Source organism: Vipera ursinii, assembly GCF_947247035.1.
Source record: "Vipera ursinii genome assembly, chromosome: 16".
In the NCBI taxonomy this organism is placed as follows: domain Eukaryota; kingdom Metazoa; phylum Chordata; class Lepidosauria; order Squamata; family Viperidae; genus Vipera; species Vipera ursinii.
The window spans coordinates 7,944,986-7,964,325 of NC_139529.1; the positions used below are offsets into that span (position 1 = coordinate 7,944,986).

Below are 19,340 nucleotides of genomic sequence, written 5' to 3' on the forward strand. Positions count from 1 at the left end.
GGCTGCTTGGGAAAGAAATTAAGAAGCTGGATACAGGCAGTCCTCAAGTTACTACACTTCATTTAGTGACCGTTTGAATTTACAAGGGCACTGGAGAAAGTGACCGATGACCATTTTTTCACACTTGCGACGATTGCAGCATCCCCAGGGTCACGTGATTCAAATCCAGAGGCTTGGCAACGGGCAGGTACTTATGACGGTGATCCCCTTTGGCGACCTTCCGACAAGCAAAGTCAATGGGGGAAGCCGGATTCGTTTAACGACCGGGTTACTAGCTGGACAACTGCAGTGATTCACTTAACAAGTGAAGATATAAATTTTCCTTTTTTGGTCTGATTCGTGTCAGCGCACCCATCGGAACCTCTAAATCATAGTTTAGGGATTACCAGGTCAGGCCAACTCAACCCATCATGGCTCACAGCTAAAGATAGCGTTATTAACTCAGCCTAAAATTAATCGTAAGGGAACGGTGTGCCTGTTAATTTGAGCCACTTGGCATTCTTGCTGAGCAATTGTTGTCTAGTTCTTTCGGGAGCACCATCAAAGGCGTCATTTAAATATTTAAAATGTAAATCGATTGACTTATGCATGCGGGGAATTAGGATGTAAACAGGATAACAATCCCTCCAGGGGGTAGATGGGCGTAATATGGAGTTAGCATTCCATTTGCTGTTCCTTACAAATAAAATTCCAGAGTCCCGCCCAGGCTGGAAAAAAAGAAATAAATAAGGTATTTGTAAACATTCACACCGTCAGCTATAAGATCTCATTGCAATTTTAAAGCAGAATTGAGGAGCTGGGGTTAAGGAAAGAGAGAGATTAAAAGACATATCCGCACAGTACAAATTCTTAGAAACTCAGATAAAGCTTTCCCGATTACGTGGATGAACGTAACTGCAGAGTTTCTCTCTGAAGACGAACTGGGCTGAAATCCCTTTCCATGCCAGCAAGCTAATGAATTCCACATTTGCTGAATGCGAGAAAGATTGCCGGGCCAATGTTCAACAGGGAGAGAAGCCCTCCACAGTTTGCATGATAAAGCAGGGCAGGCTTGGGTCTTTGTTGGCCAAGGTGTATTTTCAGGACAAGGGAATATCAGAGTTTGGATCCGACATTTCACAAGCTGTGTTCTTGTCAGTTTCATCGTTGTGGATCTAGTCAATTTCATAAGGTCAATTTCGCAGTTTTGAGTCTGGCCAATTTCATCACTGCGGCTCTGGTCAATTTCCCAGCTAAGAGGCATTGCTTGCGTTTGTTGGTGTGTTTGTTTTTTTAAGCTTGGTTTTGAACAAGAAAATGAGAATTTCTCTTTAAATATTCCTCAGATTTCTGAACCAGAAGAACTGGAATCCATCACAAGCAAATGCTATATCTCTGCACTCCCGATCCTGGGTTCAAATCTCTGCCGATATCTTAGAATCTTTCTTTCTTTCTTTTTTTTTACCACCAGGGTCCAAAAAACCCCTTGGACGGAAAAGCCGGGATGCTCAGTAAATGGCTGTTTCAGGTTTCTAGTCCTCATGACTGCAGCAAATTTGGGAGATCTCCATTTCAGGGTTTGATTCTCACGGTTGGTTCGGCAGCCCAGAAGGACAGAGGGTGCCCCGAGCTATTCTCTGCCCCTGACAAAAGATGGCTCCGTCTGCCTCCTTTGCCAGTGGCATTCTGTGAACATTTCTCTTTTGAAGAAAAAAAAAAGGGGTCTATATATGGATCCCCTCGGTACCAGTCTTCAATCTGCGCAATTTTGCAGGCATCACCAGCCTCCTTTCAGCTCTAACAGCCGCTGGGCAAGCTCTGAAGAATGGCCTCTAGGTTCTGCTTGTCACTCTGGATCTCCTCCAGGTCTTGTTGGAAGGCTGCCAGCGATGCCCGCTGCTGCTCCGCTTCCTGTTCCAAGATGCCCAGCGTCTGATTCAGGGCACTGGGTCCTGCCAGGCGCAGTCTCAAGTTTGCCAGCTGGGCCTGGCTCGCACGGAGCACCGCCACAGGCTGATCCAGGTTTCCTGGGGACGCAGAAGAGGGCATTGACACAAACCTCCATTAGCTCCCTCACAGCCCTGCTAGGTAGACCAGATCGGGAAATCAACTCCACACGAACACTGAAACTATTCTGATTGAGTCTGGCTATCGTAACAATTCGGATTGTGCTGGACCTCGTCCCACCCACCCCTTGTACCCCTGTGAATTAGGAACGTTATGAATGTCATCTCGTTACTCTTATTATTTTTCCTTTCATGCACTGTCACAAAGATTATGTATTTGGGGGGGGGTTTGCTCAGTGGTTTTAATTGCCCCCTTTTTGTGGGGGGAGGGGGCAGTGCAAATCAAGGACTGAACGCTTGTCTCAAGCCATGCCAGAAAAAATGAGGCTGACCGGTTGATTTCTGCCTGCAGAGAGGCTATTGCAAAGGACCAACTGCAGGTAGAAGGAAGAAATATTGGCACACGAGCTAATTTTTTCAATTTATTAATTAAAGCAGGCTGGGTTACAAAATCTTGGCACTGGGAAACCACTGTTAAGGAAGCATCAAGGATTGTTCCAAGGAAGCTCAACCCCAAAGCTATTTATTTATTTTAAAAATCTTCATGGAAAGAAGAGTCTGCCCCCTAGTGGAGATGGTTGGAACTTCTGAAAGCTCAAGCAGGGAACAGGTGTATTCCTTGCCAGGTTAAAAACTAAATCCACAGGTATGTTTGATCCACCCTCCCACGGATGCCCTTTAAGTCTCTGTTTTAACACCACCAGCTAGTAAATGTACACGACATTTACTAATCACACGACAAGCAAGCTTCGTTTGGGCTAATTGTGGTTAGCTCAATGTGGCCCTGGGTTGAGGACTCACCTAGCTTGGAGAGCAGATGCTTGAGGGCTTGAATGTCCACCTCCAAGGAGCGTTGGGCCTCTCGGAGGTCCTGGCTGAGCCCGGTCATCTCCACTACGACCTTCCAACGAGACAAGTCTCGCGTTAGCCTCCCCCGGGACTTTGTTTTCCCTTGAAGACGTTTCTCTTCTCATCCAAGAAGCTTCTTCGGTTCTGACTGAACTGAACTCAAGTTTGAACTGAACTTCACTCAGAAGCGAAGAAGCCTCCTGGATGAGAAGTGAAACGTCTTCAAGGGAAAACGAAGTCCAGTGGCCTTCTGAAAAAGCACTTTGGGGACATCCCTTGCCCTGATGTATCTTAGAAAAAGGGACTGACCTCCTCGGCTTTTCCAAGTTGGGCCCCAAGCTCTTTGGCCTCGTCTTCCTGTCTGGAGATCTCTGCCGTGGTAAGAGCAACTTGGGCAGAAATTTTGCCCGCCTGTCTCCTCTCTTGCTTGGCCTGGCTCAGCACGCCTTCGGCTACCTACAGAACAGTTAAAAACGAGAGAAAAACAAGGGCCACTTTGGGGAATTTCGGAGAGACAGCCACGCCATTTTCCTCAATCCCAAAATAGCCCTTTTCTTAGCTGCTTTTCCATTCCCCCTTTCTAGCCAGGATTTCTTAGTGGTCTCCCATACGAGAACTTACAAAGTCTAATTCTGCTTAGCTTTTTTCCTTAAAATGCAACATACTTCAATTCTGGGAGCTGAAGTCCAAATATTTTTAAAGGATGCTGATTGAGGAATTTTGGAAGTCGAAGTCCAGACATCTTAAAGCATGCTGGTCAGGGAATTCTGGGAGTCGAAATCCAGATATTTTCAAAGATGGTGGTTGGGGAATTCAACTCCCAGAAGTCCAGACATCTTAAAGCACGCTGGCTGGGGCATTCTGGGAGTTGAAGTCCAGACGTCTTAAGGTTGCTAAGATTGAGAGTCACCGATCTAGAAAGCACAACAGGCTCCCACCTTAGCATTCTTCTTGGAGACCGATTCCCCATCCCTGGCAACTTCAATGGCCTTGGCAGAAATGGGTCCAGAATTATCCAGAACTCTCTGGGCCTGCCTGATCTTCCTCTGAGTCTCTGCAATCCCCTTGCCCCGCACCGCAAGCCTCTTCCTCTTGACCGCCGCGCGGCCTTTAGGATCCACAATCAGGGCCTTTATTCCTGCCGGCGAAAGGAGAAACCGGTCATCCTCTTTCAAGCTGGATAAAATAAGTCCCAGAGAAGGAAAGGCTGAGACCACAATTGGGACTGGAATTTCCGTGGCTAAGCAAGGCGTTTGTTAAGTGTGTCGCGCCCCTTTTACGACCTGCTTCGCCACGGTTGCTAAGCAAATCACTGCAGTTGTAAAGTGAATCAGGCAGATTAGTCTCGGTTTACCGTCCAGTGTGGTCACCAAAGACTTCGCTTCGGAAATCACCGCCTCTCCATTGGCCAAGGAGGACTCGGCCACTGTTCGTCCGTTGTTTGTTCTCTGCCATAGCTGTGAAAAAGAGAAAAGCAAAATTAGGTTTTAAAAAAGTCATAACTGCGATCATTTCCTACAGATGACCAGCTCAAAGCTGCCCTGTCAATGCCTGAAAACACAAAACCATCTCTGGGCATTCTCCAAACCCTAGCTGTCAGCTAATACAATAATCAAGTAGCTAGTCCTCAGGATGAAAAATAGACACTCCACTTCCCCAACTGTCAGGACTACGCAAATTAGAAAGAAAGTGGTTTGTGGCACTTACCACGCTTCTTGAAATACCTGATTTAAATTTCTGGGATGGGACATGAAAATATAGCCAAGATCTAACCAGGAATGCCTGCTTTTTGGTGTCAGATACTCCTTCAGTTGATTATTTCTTTGCATCCCGGTTTGTTGTGCCAAATTTTGCTGCCAAATATTGACAAATCAAGCCGCAAAGCACTCACCTCTTCCAAGGGCTGAGTCCTCTGTAGCTCTTCCTTTAACCTAGTTTGTATAGCCAAGGATTTGTTGGTTGCCAACCCATGTTTCGTTTCAACCAGTTGTTGAATTTCCTCTGCTTTTTGAACCAGATTTCCAGCTTTCTCCACCAGAGGATGCTGCAAGATCAGAAGCTGGGGATTTACTCAATCAAAATAAAAACTACTCAGAATTGGAAAGATCACTTTATTACTAGAATTATGACATTTGTAGGTTGCTAGGGTATGTTTGAGGGGGGGGGAAACAGCCCCTTAGCCCCGCAGAATAGCTTCTACTACCAGCATTCTACGGAATTCTGGGAACTGAAGTCCAGACATCTTAAAGTGGCTGAAGTTGAGAAACACGGATTTAGAAGACCTGGAATCAAACTGGAAAAAGCATCAACTGGATAAGAAATATACAAAACATGAGAGAAAATTGATTTCGTGTAGAAAACCAACCTGTTATTAATGCTTACCAACTGCAAAGTGTCTGTCTGCACCAGGGTTGTGTTGCACTGACGCCCTGAAACCAAGACCTCAGCCTCCTGCATTTGCAAAACAAGGTCTTTCTGGATCCTTTCAATTTTCTCACCACTGCAAGGCAAACGGTCTCAAATTATCGAGGCAATCTGCCAGCTCATTTAAACGGTGGGCTTGGTCTCTATGGCAGTGAGAAACGTATGACGGTTTGTTCCAGGGGCGGTGACGTCACACTCGCCTAATGTTTGTTATCCTGTTTAGGACTTTCAAAAAACAAACAAAACCCAAAGCAATTTCTCAGGGTGTCTGGAGACATCGGCACGCTGAAGCCAGGAGACGGGGGTCGTTCTAGACTCTGTGGACTACCCACACAGAAGACCCATGGGGCACAGCCTCGAGCATGTCGCCATCCTGGACTGTGCCAGCTCACCTCTCTTCCATCTCTCGCCTGAACTCCTGCAGCCTGCTGGTGCTTGCAACGTTTTTCAGAAGTCGGTGACTCGAATTGGAGGCCACGACGGCTCTTTTGACCAGGTCTTCCACCAAAGACGCCGTTTCGAAATGGCTGCAGAGAGGAAAACCCCACCTGGTGACTTTGCTGGCGCACATCTCCTAGGCCAGGGGTCCCCAACCCCCCCGTCCGTGGACCGGCACCAGGCTGAGGCATGCCAGCAACCGGTCTCCACAAACAAGCAAAGCCCCATATCTGTGGGATGCAGGCAGCACACAAAACCAGGCACCCTCCGGTCCGTGGGAAAACCGCTCTCCACGGAAACGGCGATCCCTGGCGCCCAAAAGATTGGGGTCCTCTGTCCTAGGCTAAAGGTTTGCCCAAATCGGTCTCCTCTCTCTCTCTTCTTCTATGGCCAGCGTGGCTGCCCGTCTGGAAAAGCCGCCCCCCACCCCACCCAGGAAGAACAGCCCCCAGGACTGAACGGGGAGGTGAGAAGGTGTGAAGGCTGGAGAGAGTCTTGTCCATTTTCCCATCTCTCTACCCTTGCAGCCTCCCTGCCTGCCTCCGGTCTTAAAAGGGCCCAAGTGAAGAAGCTTCTCTGTCTTTCTCTGGCACGTGTGAACGGTCGCTAAACGGTCTGAACAAAGACGGGCTTAGCGTCTAAACCTACCTGCGGGCCAATGCGCCGGATCTGATTGCGTGGCGGCTCCAGTTTGTAGACAGGTAAAGAATCTCAGAAGAAAGTTCCTAACAGGTGGAGGTAAAAAGAAGAAGAAGAAGAAGAAGAAGAAGAAGAAGAAGAAGAAGAAGAAGAAGAAGAAGAAGAAGAAGAAGAAGAAGAAGAAGAAGAAGAAGAAGAAGAAGAAGAAGAAGAAAGAAAAATTGTTCTTTTGTTTCCGACTGAAGCTTGGGGAAATTGAGGATAGTGGAAATAAATCTTTCGCACTCTGAAAAGGTTAGAAAATCCTCAAACAGAGACAAGGGAGGGAGTAATTGGTCAACATTTGTGAATTTTCTGTGGGATTCAAGCATTTTAGTTCAAATTTCAGTCAGGAAAGCCCAAAGCATACTTATCCTACACACTCTCTGATCTACAATGGTTTGTTCATTGCTTATTTGTTATCAGATAAGTAGACTTCAAAACTCTAAGATGCAGCAGTAAGAGGATAACTGAGTATTTATTTTTAAAATCCACTTCTTTTTAAAAGTATACCAAGTTCTGTTTAATATAATGGTTATTTGAGGGATTTTGTGGGCCCCTTTCTCTCCACAAAAACTCTCCCTCCTTTATTTTATTTTTTGCTATTGTAAGATTTTATTTGTCATGCATTTGATGGGGTGGATAAGAGACCCTTTTAGACTTGCTGCCGTTGTTAAGTGAAACAGGTGGTTGTTAACTGAATCTGGCTTCCTCCATCGTCTTGGAAGTTGACCGGGAAGGTTGCAAATGGTGATCACAGGACCCAAGGATCTTGCACCCATCCTAAACACCTGTTGGTTGCCAACTGCCCAAATTATGATCACATAACTGTGAGCTTGCTACAATGGTCATAACTGTGAGGATCAGTCGTAAGTCCCTTTTTCCAGTCCTGTTGTAACTTCAGTCACTAAAGGAAAGGTTGTGTAGTAGGTCAAGGGCTACCTGTATTGGACAGCAATTTGTCCCCACTAGGTGGCACCAGTTAGCAAACTTTGATTGCCTTGAAAAACTAACTAGGGCTTGTTGATTATAAATTAGGATTTGAAGATACACGAAGCTTCCCTGAAATAAAACTTAATAAACTGCTTCTTTATTTTGGCCAAAAATAAGGACATGAACAGCCGTTGATTCAAGGGATTGTCCATAAAAAAAATTAAAAATAACGTGTAATTGACGTGGTGAGCCAACTACAGGAAAAATAAGTCGGTTTCGCTCGTTTGCAACCGCCATCGGAAGACAAACAAGCAACTTACATGTTAATCGCCTTCATTTGGCACTGGGTGGCAACGGCGCATAAATAAACAAGTGTGGGCTCGTAATTTACAGCAGGCAGCAGGAGCCAATTTCACAGGAGTAAACACATGCAAATGATTGACAATTGGCTCTTCAAGTCAATTACAAACAAAAAAAACCCCAAACATTTGCAATTGGCATTGGAAAGCCCCTTGCAAAGAAGGGATGGATAAATAGAGACAGAGAAATAGAGAGCTAGAGATATGCCAGATGGATGATGGATGGATGGATGGATAAATAGAAAGACAGATGAAAGAAGGTAGATGGGCGTGGAGAGAGACAGAGATGGACAGATATTGGGTACCATGCTCTCCAGGATTTCAGTGGCCATCTGGATCTCCTCATGGGTGGACCGGAGGGTGGAAGATACATCAGAAAGGAGCCCACACATTTTGGTAGCCCGATGACCATCGCAAGCGATGGTTCTGCTGGTGTTGCTCAGCCGATGGAGGGCATCTTCTACCAAGTCCTTCAGATCCGTCACCTTCTCCAAGAAAGCGGCTTTAGCACCTGTAACCAAGACATCATTGTTTGGGTGGACTCTCCTGATCCACATTTGTCCTCAGATGATCCTCCTCCCGTTATTTTTACCTTCCCACAGGTAGGGACGCTGTAGGTTGTCTCCACGTGGGCTCTCGCCAAACACCGCATGATCATATTTGGCTTTTGATTGGTCACAGCTGGGCTTCTGGAACCATGCTTCCATTTCGGTCAGCTTGTCCTTCAGTCTGTCTGTCTGCACAGGAAAGAAGTCCACATGAGTCTGTCTTGGAGAAAGCCTCACCTCTCTCTAAATATAACAGAACAGCAGAATAGGAAGGGACCTTGGAGGTCTTCTAGTCCAGCCCCCTGCTAAGGCAGGAAACCCTGTGCCATTCCAGACAAATGGCTGTCCAGTCTCTTCTTAAAAAACTCCAGTGATGGAGCGTAAGAAGAATAAGGATGGAGAAGACGAAGAAGCCGTGCAGATAGGTGTATATTTAAGGCTGATTGACTTTCCGTTAAGGGGAGTGGAAGGCCGATTAAGAAAGTTAATATTGCAATGAAACAAAAGGCTGATTGAGTGAGAACGTTCAATTAATCTGCCTGAAAGGCTGATCAACTCACCAGATCAAAGCAGAAAAACTTTGGCAAATGGGATCTTACCTCCTCTTTCACAAGGCTGTAGCAGAGAGGGCATTCCTGGCACTGCTTACTTTCCGGGTCAAAGAAATAGTTCACATCACAGTGGTCACACTTGCTACCCACAAAGCCCTTTTTACACACACAAGTGCTGTTGTCGTGGCACTGGAGGGAGACAGAGCCAATCTGCGCACAGTCGCAGGCTGGAAGAGAATGGAAAATAATAACTGCATTTGGAGGTGGGGCCATCGCGATGCCAGCAACTTCCCCAAATGGTTACCTTCGGTGCGTACAAAATAAAGGAGAAATAAAAGAATTAAAAGGAACCTTGGAGGTCTTCTAGCCCAGCCCCCTACTCAAACAGGAAAGCCTAAGCCATTTCAGACAAATAACTGTCCAATAACGTCTTGAAAACCTCCAGGGATGGAGCGCCCACAACTTCTGGAGGCAAGCCGTTCCACTGAGTAATTGTTCTCACCGTCCAGAAATTCCTCCTTAGTTCTAGGTTGCTTCTCTCCTCGATTAGTTTCCATCTGTTGCTTTTGGTCCTGCTTCGGGTGCTTTGGAGAATAGATTGACATCCCCCCCTTATTCTTTGTGGCAGCCCCTTAAATATTGGCACACTGCTATCATGTCACCCCTAGTTCAAATGATCTTGGAAAGAAGAGCCTCGTTTTTAGAAGTTTATTCGGGGTTTAGAGGTCCCTAACCCTGCCTTCCACCTCTCCCACGATGGGTCCATGAAGTCCTTTGCGAAGGGTAGCCTACCTTGGCAGCCTTGGGAAGAGAATCCAAAGAAGCCAGCCTGGCACTGATTGCACAATAGCCCTGCCACACCGGGATGGCAGACGCATTGGCCTGTGATGGGGTGACAGATGCCGCTCTGGGCTCCCAACGGGTGGCACTGACAGCTTGGGGGGAAGAGAGAGAAGAGGACGTGTTTAACGCAACGTGATTCTCCTTGGACGGGAAGGTCACCAGCGGCCGAGTGTCCTCTGGAGCAGCGTTCTTTAACCTGGCCAAGTTTAAGATGTGTGGACTTCAAGGCCAGCCAGCATCGGAATTCCCCATATAGCATGCAAAGACTTCAACTCCCAGAATTCTTCATTCAGCGTGAGTGGACTTCAACTCCCAGAATTCCCCATACTGGGGTACTGAGAGTCGAAGTCCATCAAAGTGGCCAAGGTTGGAAACGCCAGAGGGACCAAACGGCAGATGGTAATCCATAATCCCAATACATCAAAAACCACCCATTTGAAGGAGGGTGGGTTATGTACCCCTCCTTCTCCTCCCTCAATCCCACATCCTTTACCTTCTGCACCCCACCCCTGGCTGTAGGTCAAAATAGCCTTCCAGGCACTGGGTGCACTCTCGTCCGGCTACGTTGGGGAGGCAGCGACACTGACCCGAAACTGGGTCACAAGCTTCTGGTCCATGGGCAGAGCCATCAGGGTTACAGTTGCAGGCTAGGAAGAAAAAGAGAGAGAGGAGTGTGAGAAAGAAGGAGATGTTGAAATACAACCAAATGGCTAAAAAACCCTGCAGAGTTCAGTCAGAATGGAGCTGGAAGGGACCCTGGAGGTCTTCTAGTCCAACCCCCTGCTCAGGCAGGAGACCCTGTACCATCCTGGCCAAATTAGTTCTCCAATCTCTTCTTGAAAACCTCTAGTAATGGAGAAGCCACAACTTCTGAAGGCAAGTCGTTCCTCTGATTAATCGTTCTCCCGGTTAGGAAGTTTCTCCTTAGTTCTAGGTTGCTTCTCTCCTTCGTTAGTTTCCATCCGTTGCTTCTTGTCTTGTTATACAGGCAGTCCTCGACCTACGACCACAGTTGAGCCCCAAATTCCCCTTGCTAAGCCAGGCAGTTGTTAAGTGAGTTTTAATCAGCGGAACGGCTTCCCTCCAGAAGTTCTGGAGGGAGATTTTTTTTAAAAAAAGATTGGATTTGTCCAGAATTGTATGGAGTCTCCTGCCTGAACAGGGGGTTGGACTAGAAGACCTCCGAGGCTCCATTCAAGAGATCAAAAGTGGTCTTGATTTGATCGCTCACGCTGTGGACCTCCTGCCATGTCTTAGAAACCTTTGGGGTTTAGCTGGAAGACTCACGGGCACACTTGGCGGCTGGGCTGGCATCCAGAGGGTCTCCGTAGAAGCCCCCTTGGCACCTCTCGCAGCGCTCCCCTGTAGTGTTGTACAAGCAGCGCAGACAACGGCCGGTGAGAGTGTCACAGTTGCCCACTGCGTTGGGGTCTGTGTTGCCACTGCAATCGCAGCTGCTGCAAGGCCGCGCCGACCCGTGTCGTCCCAGGGGATCCCCAAAGAAACCATCGTCACATAATTCGCAGAGGCGCCCTGAAAAAGGCAAAGAGAATTTCTTTGGTGGTAATGGATGATGATGGTGGTGGTGGTGGTGAGTTAGAATTATTTATTTATTTATTTATTTATTTATTTATTTATTTATTTATTTATTTTTATTATTTATTTATTTTTATTTATTAATTTTATTTGTATACCGCCCTTAGAATACTTTATTTGGCCAAGGGTGAGTAGACCCACAAGGAATTGGTCTCCGGTGCAGAAATTCTTAGTGTACATGCAAAGTGACAGAATAATAATAATAATAATAATAATCAGAATAGCAATAGCTCTTAGCGCTTACAGACCGCTTCACAGTGCTTTACGGCCCCTCTAAGCGGTTGACAGAGTCAATCTGGGCTCCTCGTTTTACCGACCTTGGAAGGATGGAAGCTGAGTCAGCTGCCTGGGAAAGACGTGAATGGAGATGCTGTGATGCTGCAAACACCACAAATGTGGGCCACTTGAAAAGTGATCATGGGGATGCTGTGGTAACCGTCAGTATGAGGAACAGTGGTCAGTGGCTTGTTTTTTCCCCAGTGCTATCCTAACTTCAAATGGTTACTAAACAAACGGTTAAGTCAAGGACCAATTCTGCAAAGCCTTTTATTTCTAAAGCACGGGCGTCACCGCTGTTTCCTCAACGGTCAAACAGCTCTGGCAAATTTTGAAATAAAGTAAAAAAATCTGCCAACTCTCTTTTATTGGGCACAAAAGAAGAGAGTCCATTCTCAACCATCTCTTTTTTCCCCCTGCCATTTTATTTTGTTTTTGCAAAGCCTGTCCTTTCTTTCTTTCTTTCTTTCTTTCTTTCTTTCGTGCTAATGAGAACCCAGAGCATTGGGTTTGGACCGGTGTGGCTTGCCGTTGGAGGCTGGGGGCTTGAGGCACTGCTGTGGGGTCACCCACCTCTCTGTCCCAGGGGACAGTGTGTGCAGACCACTTCTCCGTTGTCTACCATGGTCGTGCAAGGCCCTTGCCCCGGACACGGGCAGGCTTGGCAGTCATCCGGGTGCCCAAGAAAAGGGTTGCCGTAGAAGCCCACAGCGCATCGCTCACAAGCTGGCCCTTCGGTGTTGTGCAGACATTGGCAGATGCCTATGGAAGGAGGAGGGGGAGGAGGGAAGGGGCAGAGACAAGGAAATCTTAGAAAGATTTTCTCAGAAAGAAAAGATCTTAGGAAGTATAATGGTACGAGATGACCCGAAGGAGGGGTCAAACGTGTCACCAGTCTCGAGTCCCCTCGTGCCCACAAGAGATGTGAATCCAGCCCTCCTTGAACTTTGTTGACTCTTATTTGCCGCCAATTTGCTTTGATCGTTAGTAGTCTTGATAAACCTGCCTTGCTTACTGATTTATTGACCCTGGGCGGTAGGAAGAATCGCTGCAGACTAGGCAAAGGTCGGACAAGAGAGAGATGAGCTAGAGAAGGAAAGGGTGGACTCTTCCTCAGTTTCTCAGGATGTAAAAGAGACGGTGGGAGATTTGTACCTTCAGGCTGGCAAGAGTCTGTTAAGGCAGCTTTAGAGAACCGTCAGATAAGAGACAACGTAGCCCAGAGCTGCATAATAGGCAAGAGAAAGAAACCCAGAAAGGAATCTTAAACAAAACTTTACTCTCACCTGAATTAGCATCGCAGCTCCCGTGTTGGTTGCAGCTACAAGGCACGCAACTTGCAAAGGGTGCACCCCAAGCCATCTCCCGTTTGTAACCCGGAGCACAAAACTCGCAAAATCGGCCTTGGTACCCCTGGGGGCAGAGGCATTCTTCGACCCACGGAGCCCGCTGGGAGAAACCCGGATGAGCAGAGGCGAGTCGAACCTCCTTTAGCGCAATTCTGCCTGCAGAAGAAGAAACACGGGTTATACGGTGAGAATAAAAAATTCAGCTGCCTTCAGCCAAACAGTAACCTCTTAGCAACTGGATCCTAAAAGACCTGGATTTGACTTTCTGGTAGCTCGTGGCAAATGTGACCACATCGTGGTTTACCTCTTTCTGTCGTTCAGCTCACCTGATCTGGGTTTACTTTTAACTTGGATCTGAAGCATCGTCAGATTGGAAAGCATCCGTTGAAACTGGAAAGGTGACAGAACCAAACTCATGGCCTCTTCCACCTCATGCAACCTGCAACCAACCAAGCCTGGATTGTAATCCGACAAAACTTGCAGAAAAGTCACCTGAAGGATTAACAGGTCCTTACTTAATAATTTTTTTAAAAAAATTAAAAACCTTTTAATTCCCTTCTGCAGAAACTCTGACCCTTGCTGTTCTCTGGATATTTATAGTTTTCCACAAAGAAAAGGATGCAGCATTGATCAGCTCATCCTGCTGTTTGCCAGCAGCGGTTTAGAGTTAATTGAACAGCATCAAAGGGTATTGCAGTGCTCAGCATGATTATTGCTTTGTTAAAAAAAAAAAAGATCAAGTGGGCTGCTTTTATGAAGATGTCTGTGGTCTATTACACATTTGAGATCCTTCACAGTCCAGCATTTCGGAGCTCAGAGGGGTTTGACTAGATGCCTCTGGGGTGCTCACAAGGAAGATGAAATTACTCCAAGGCCAGATGGATTCTTCAAGACTAAGGACCGTAATCGACCTGTTCTCCAAGCAACCTCTAAAACTTACAGGTAGTCCTCGACTTACGACAATTAAACCCAAAATTTCGATTGCTAAGCGAGACAATTTTGCAGTTCAGTGGTAGATGAAAGTCTTTGGTAGACATTCCCAAGACCTCAGGGTTCATTATTTCTCCCCTAACCACCTAATTCCAGCCTTACCTCAACCAGAATTATTCCCTTCTTAAGATCTAGGTTTTCAGCTAGTTCTATTTTTTTTCCTTTTCCCTCCCCATCTTGCCTTCCTTTGCTGCTGTCTCTCTCAGCCTATGACCCTGAATAAAAGCCACGGTTTTACAAGTCATTTTATTGGCTGCGTTTAGTATACATAACCCTAACCTGGCTTCCATTTGGGCATGGCAAACCGCAGCTTTAAAAGCCCAGAACAAGGAACAACTTCATCAGGTTTTCTCTGGTCTAGAATAACCGCAACCAGCTGCCTATAGGTTTAATGGGATTGCTAGGTTTGTGGCATTTTCCTGGCTAAAGGGTCGCGAAGGAAAAAGCACCCATCAAGCTGAGGAAAAAGCAGGCTGATACCTGAAGGATACAATCCGTTCTTTGCATGGGATGTCGTTTCTTTTTTCTTCCGGGTTCTTGTGTGTTGCTGATAAAGAGACGGCATTCCCTTCCAAAATCAACTGGACGGAAGAAGCGTCCGTTGTGTTGTCTTCGAAGTGAAGGACCACTGACAACAGCTGGCCGTAGCTAAAACGCTGATCACCTAGAAATTTCTCTAAGCAGTGAAGAGGCAAGAACGGAGAGGCAAGAATGATGGAATGCAAGAAATTACAGGTGGTCCTCCAAGTTTCAGTTGCTAAGTTGTTAAGTGAGCTTTGATCCATCTTATGAATGAGGTTGTCGAGAAGAGACTGGGCAGCCATTTCTCCAGAATATTATAGGATCATCTGCTTGAGCAGGGGGTTCGACTGGAAGACCCTGCAAGGGCCTTCCCAACTCTGTCATTCTGCATTCTGCATCTCCTAGTGGTGCCCTATCCAACTATTAATCAGATCCAACTGTGCCTAGTTTAGCAAGGAGCTGTCCTACCTGGTGCCTCAAATGCAGTAACCTCCTGTTCATTTTGGTCTACGAAGATGACGTCTCCATCCCAGCCTAGAAAAACATCTGAGTTTTCTGCTTTCCAGCTATCAAATCCTGGATTAAAAAATGGGGAAAAAACAGCGGCCAGCATGACCACATTCATCTGGTCTAAACCGATCCTTAGCATCCTTACTCATGGAGAGCAGAAAAGATTGCATCTTTAATTACATGTCATTGAAAGACTGCAACGCTTTTATTTTATTTTTTTAAAAAAATACAATTATCCCTTGCTTTAAAAACGTTGCCCTTAAGTGGCCCAGCAAAAAATAAGTTGAATTTCCCATGCTAAGCAGAGACAAAGGTTAATTCTGCTACAAACCCAAGAACGCATTAAAATTAATGTGGCAATTCACATTCCATTTTAAATATAATCAGGATGGATTTTAATAGGATGGTGTTTCACACTCCATCTGTACAACACCCCCCCACACACACACACAGAGGTTGTCTGTTTGTTTTTAAAGGCAAAGCTACATGGCCCCACTTATACTAAGCTAAAACATGAATGATCCAGACGTTTTAAGGGATTCTGCAAAAAGTAATTGGCCCAAATGTTTTTCACAGCAGCTCACGGATTTAATAGTTCAGATAATAGATCTTTTGGGGACCTTCAACTGAATGAAAGGGTGTCCCAATTCCCAGGGACGGTGTGGTGTGCCCCCAGATTGCTCTGAAATGCTCCACAGAGAACATCTGGGACAGTTGTGTCTCAAACTCAGATTTTTTTTATCTAATTGCTGATCTGATACCAGGTTTTCCTCCTGTTCCTAGATAGATAGATAGATAGATAGATAGATAGATAGATAGATAGATAGATAGATAGATAGATAGACAGACAGACAGACACAGACAGACAGACGGACACAGACAGACAGACAGATGATAGATATATGATAAATAGATGATTGATAGATAGATGATAGACAGACAGACAGACAGAGTAGATAAAATGTCAGTCCTTCAAGACAGACCACTAAACGAAACCAAAATCTTGCAACTCACCTTGTCTGAAGTCAGAGACAATGTCACGGGGTTCGTATCCTGGAGCTGTTGTGCAGACGGTTGAATGTCCATAGCAGAAACAACTTGTACATCCCTCTGGGTTGTGAGGTTGTAGGTTAAAACTGCCGGGCTGACATCTGTGTGAACAAAACCATGGGAAGAGGGTCACTTTTATGGAAAACAGCACCATCCCTTTGTAAAATTAAAAGTCCCCTGCCCCAACCTAGTGAAAAAAGAAGATTGTTAACAAGAATAACAACAACATAAGTGGACAATGTTTAAACACCAGATCTTCCATTTTGCTTGGTGTTCCTCTTCTGAGGCCTGCCAGATGCTCTACCACCCACCTGGTTTTGTTTTATTTATTATGATTTAGTTCCTTGGGCTTCTCTTCCAATTGCATTTTATTTAGATTCCTTTAAATAATAATAAAAAATAAACAGGGAACTATTTGCTAAGTAAAGCTTCAGTCTCTAGAATCCAAATACCTCCTGCTGCTGCAAAAGAACAATTTTTCTCCCCCAAACTAAATGAGGTAAATAGATGAAACTTTGCTTGTTGAGAAGAGAACCGACTTGCCCATAAAAATAAAATGGAAAACAATATTCTGTTCCGTTCTAAGGATGAAACATTAAAGACATCCAGAGGTTTTTGTTTTTCCATGACCAGATGTTCCAGCTATTTGTATGTGAGTGAGTGTGTGTGTGTGAGAGAGAGAGTGACGGAAATTTAATAAGAGGAACTGTGTGGAACAAGATGTTCCAGGAATAATCTGGATGCCAACAATTAGTTCAATCATTAAATAGTGGATACTGTCGAACACTTTTCTTAGCTATTCAACCCAATTTTCTATTGATGGTGATCCACCTCTCATCTTTTCTTTTCCCTTCCCTGCGCTGAGTCCTTATCACGACTTCTGAAGGGTCTCACAAATCTGTAGTCCTGTGCAATCATTCTCCCGACATACAACTTTTTACTGACTGTAGTGAGTGGTTATGCTCACTCTCTAACCCTCCTTCATTCTACACAGGGGCTGTGTGTGCGTGGGGAGCTTTTGATGGGGGAATATCCTGGTCCCAAAATTGTAACCAGAACCTCTACAGATTAAAGAAGAACCTCAAGAAAGATCAGAGAATGGTTTAAGTTTAATGAGGACCCAGATTGTTGGGGGCAATTAAGCTGACTGTCCGGGGATGCCGCGCGCTGATTGGCCGGCGCAGCTCGAAATGTTGCAGTTATGATGACGATAAAGCTGGAAGGGACCTCGCAGGTCATCTAGTCCAGCCCCCTGCTCAGGCAGGAAAACCTACACCATTTCAGACAAATGGCTGTCCAGTCTCTTCTTAAATACCTCCAGTGATGGGCTGGAGATGCTTCAGCCAGGAGGATTATAAAATGGGCGGCTATATAAACATTTTAAATTAGGTAGACGGAAAAAAGGATGAGAAGGGAAAGAGAAAGAAAAAGGGGAAGAAAGAAAAAGGAAAAAAAGAGCAAAGTTAATGGGAGAAGTTGGATTCATTTATCACGCGATTCACTTAAGAACTGCACTGATGTAATAATGCCGCTTGGGGGTGTGTGAAAGCCCGAATAAGCAGGCATATACATAGAATGAAGGCTACTGCTAAGCTTGTAAGCCGCCCTGAGTCTTCGGAGAAGGGCGGGAATAATAATTATTTTTAACAAGAAATGTAAACTATAGTTGAAAGAATATAATATTCTAAAATCATTTTAAAAATTTTATATTTAACAAATATTAAAATTTTGCATATTGTATTTGTTCTTTAGCTAATGGTAAGCAGAGAGAGTACTTAAGGTTTTCAGTTAAATCTTCCTTTCATTTTCACGTTCTAATTTTATATGCCTATTGTATCAGAAACTGATGTAATACAATTTCCACTATTACTGCATTTAATAAAAGCTCAGTTGTTCACTATCACAGGTTAACACTATGAATATGTGAGCCTTGGTGGAGCAGTGGGCTAATGCCTCCTTAAGTAACACCAGCTGCCTGCAATTAGTGCAGGTTCGAGTCCCACCAGGCTCAAGGTTGACTCAGCCTTCCATCCTTCCGAGGTAGGTAAAATGAGGACCCAGATTGTTGGGGGCAATTAAGCTGACTTTGTAATAATGCCGCTTGGGGGGGGGCGAAAGCCCTAATAAGCAGGCATATACATAGAATGAAGGCTACTGCTAGGCACATTTGATTTGTGCTTAGATTGTAAGCTGCCCTGAGTCTTTGGAGAAGGGCGGGATATAAATGGGATTAAAATAAATAAATAAATAAATAAATATAAATGGAATTAAAATAAAATAAAATAAATAAATAAGCTGGAGAAATGGTCCTGTGTTTTCAGGACCTTGGACAGCTCCACACAGTTAGAACACGTTGTTCTAACAAGGGATGGATGGATGGATAATAGCTTGAGGCCAGTTGGTTTGGACCCTTCCAAGTGTCAAGTTTTTTAAACTCTAAATTGCACTCCCCAAATTTCATCTTTTCCCATCAAAATTTGGCAATGCAATGAGGGCTGTTTTTGGGCCTTCAGTTACGGTTGCCTCTTCGTCTATTTATTTACAAATTTAAAAATGGTTGTCCTCAATAGCATCAGTGGAAACCACACAAAGAAAACAGCAGATTCCGTCAAGTTACTTAGGAAAAGGAAAAGAGAGGTAGATGAAAAAGAAGAAGAAAAGAGATTTCAGTTTACAAACATTTCACTTACTTGTTGCACAGATAGCCTTCCACTTTTTTCTTGCACTTGCAGTGCCCTGAGTTGGGGTCACACATTCCCAAACTTCCAGCAAAGTTACAAGCACAAGGTCTGCAAAAACAAAAGGTGGAGGTGGGCAGTCCGTTTCATGTCAGCAGCTACACATTACACAAAAGAGCAGATGACTTTTCCATTCTGACTTCCTTGGTTCTCACCTGCAACCTCCTTCGCTCAGGGAATGAAATCCTTCCTGGCATCGCTCGCACTTCCAGCCTGTCACTGTCGCTTTGCACTCACACTTCCCTGCAGCATCGCACTGAGGATTCAAAGATCCTAGGAAGACAGAAGGAATAAGAAGACCACGGAAGGAATAAGGAAAAGTCAGAAGCAATAATGAGAAGACAGAAGGAATAAGAAGAAGACAGTAGCAATAACAAGATTACCCAATCTTAGGCTTCAATGTTCATCTAGTCTTGATTAAATCTGGAAACCCATTAAATAAAGAAAAGGAGGACAAGGAGAAAAAAGTCAAAAGGATTTGCCTGCCTCTTGAAGTGATGGAGGCTTCATCACTAGAGGGTTTCAAGCAATGTCTGGATAGCATTACTCTGTGTTCTGCTCAGAATTGGAAGACCCTCATGTTCCCTTCCAACCTTAGGATACTATGACACGCACATAAAAAGCATTTGTTTTCCATTCCT

General features: G+C 45.2%; 1 protein-coding gene across 1 annotated transcript in view; it reads right to left on the reverse strand.

The window, feature by feature from the left end:
- Positions 1-807: 807 nt before the first annotated feature.
- The window catches only part of LAMC3 (laminin subunit gamma 3), a gene marked incomplete at its 5' end in the record, with an annotated part of 28,868 nt that continues 10,335 nt past the window's right edge, over positions 808-19,340 (reverse strand). Inside the window, 23 exons of the mRNA XM_083374964.1 lie at positions 808-2,006; positions 2,847-2,946; positions 3,204-3,350; positions 3,833-4,032; positions 4,249-4,351; positions 4,786-4,953; positions 5,277-5,394; positions 5,711-5,845; positions 6,405-6,481; positions 8,032-8,237; positions 8,319-8,463; positions 8,874-9,052; positions 9,618-9,760; positions 10,162-10,315; positions 10,956-11,201; positions 12,114-12,302; positions 12,827-13,045; positions 13,216-13,328; positions 14,360-14,555; positions 14,870-14,977; positions 15,926-16,062; positions 18,652-18,750; positions 18,855-18,972. Of these exons, the coding sequence (XP_083231090.1) occupies positions 1,777-2,006; positions 2,847-2,946; positions 3,204-3,350; positions 3,833-4,032; positions 4,249-4,351; positions 4,786-4,953; positions 5,277-5,394; positions 5,711-5,845; positions 6,405-6,481; positions 8,032-8,237; positions 8,319-8,463; positions 8,874-9,052; positions 9,618-9,760; positions 10,162-10,315; positions 10,956-11,201; positions 12,114-12,302; positions 12,827-13,045; positions 13,216-13,328; positions 14,360-14,555; positions 14,870-14,977; positions 15,926-16,062; positions 18,652-18,750; positions 18,855-18,972 (3,530 nt within the window). The 3' untranslated portion in view covers positions 808-1,776. The remainder of the gene's footprint in view (positions 2,007-2,846; positions 2,947-3,203; positions 3,351-3,832; positions 4,033-4,248; positions 4,352-4,785; positions 4,954-5,276; positions 5,395-5,710; positions 5,846-6,404; positions 6,482-8,031; positions 8,238-8,318; positions 8,464-8,873; positions 9,053-9,617; positions 9,761-10,161; positions 10,316-10,955; positions 11,202-12,113; positions 12,303-12,826; positions 13,046-13,215; positions 13,329-14,359; positions 14,556-14,869; positions 14,978-15,925; positions 16,063-18,651; positions 18,751-18,854; positions 18,973-19,340) is intronic.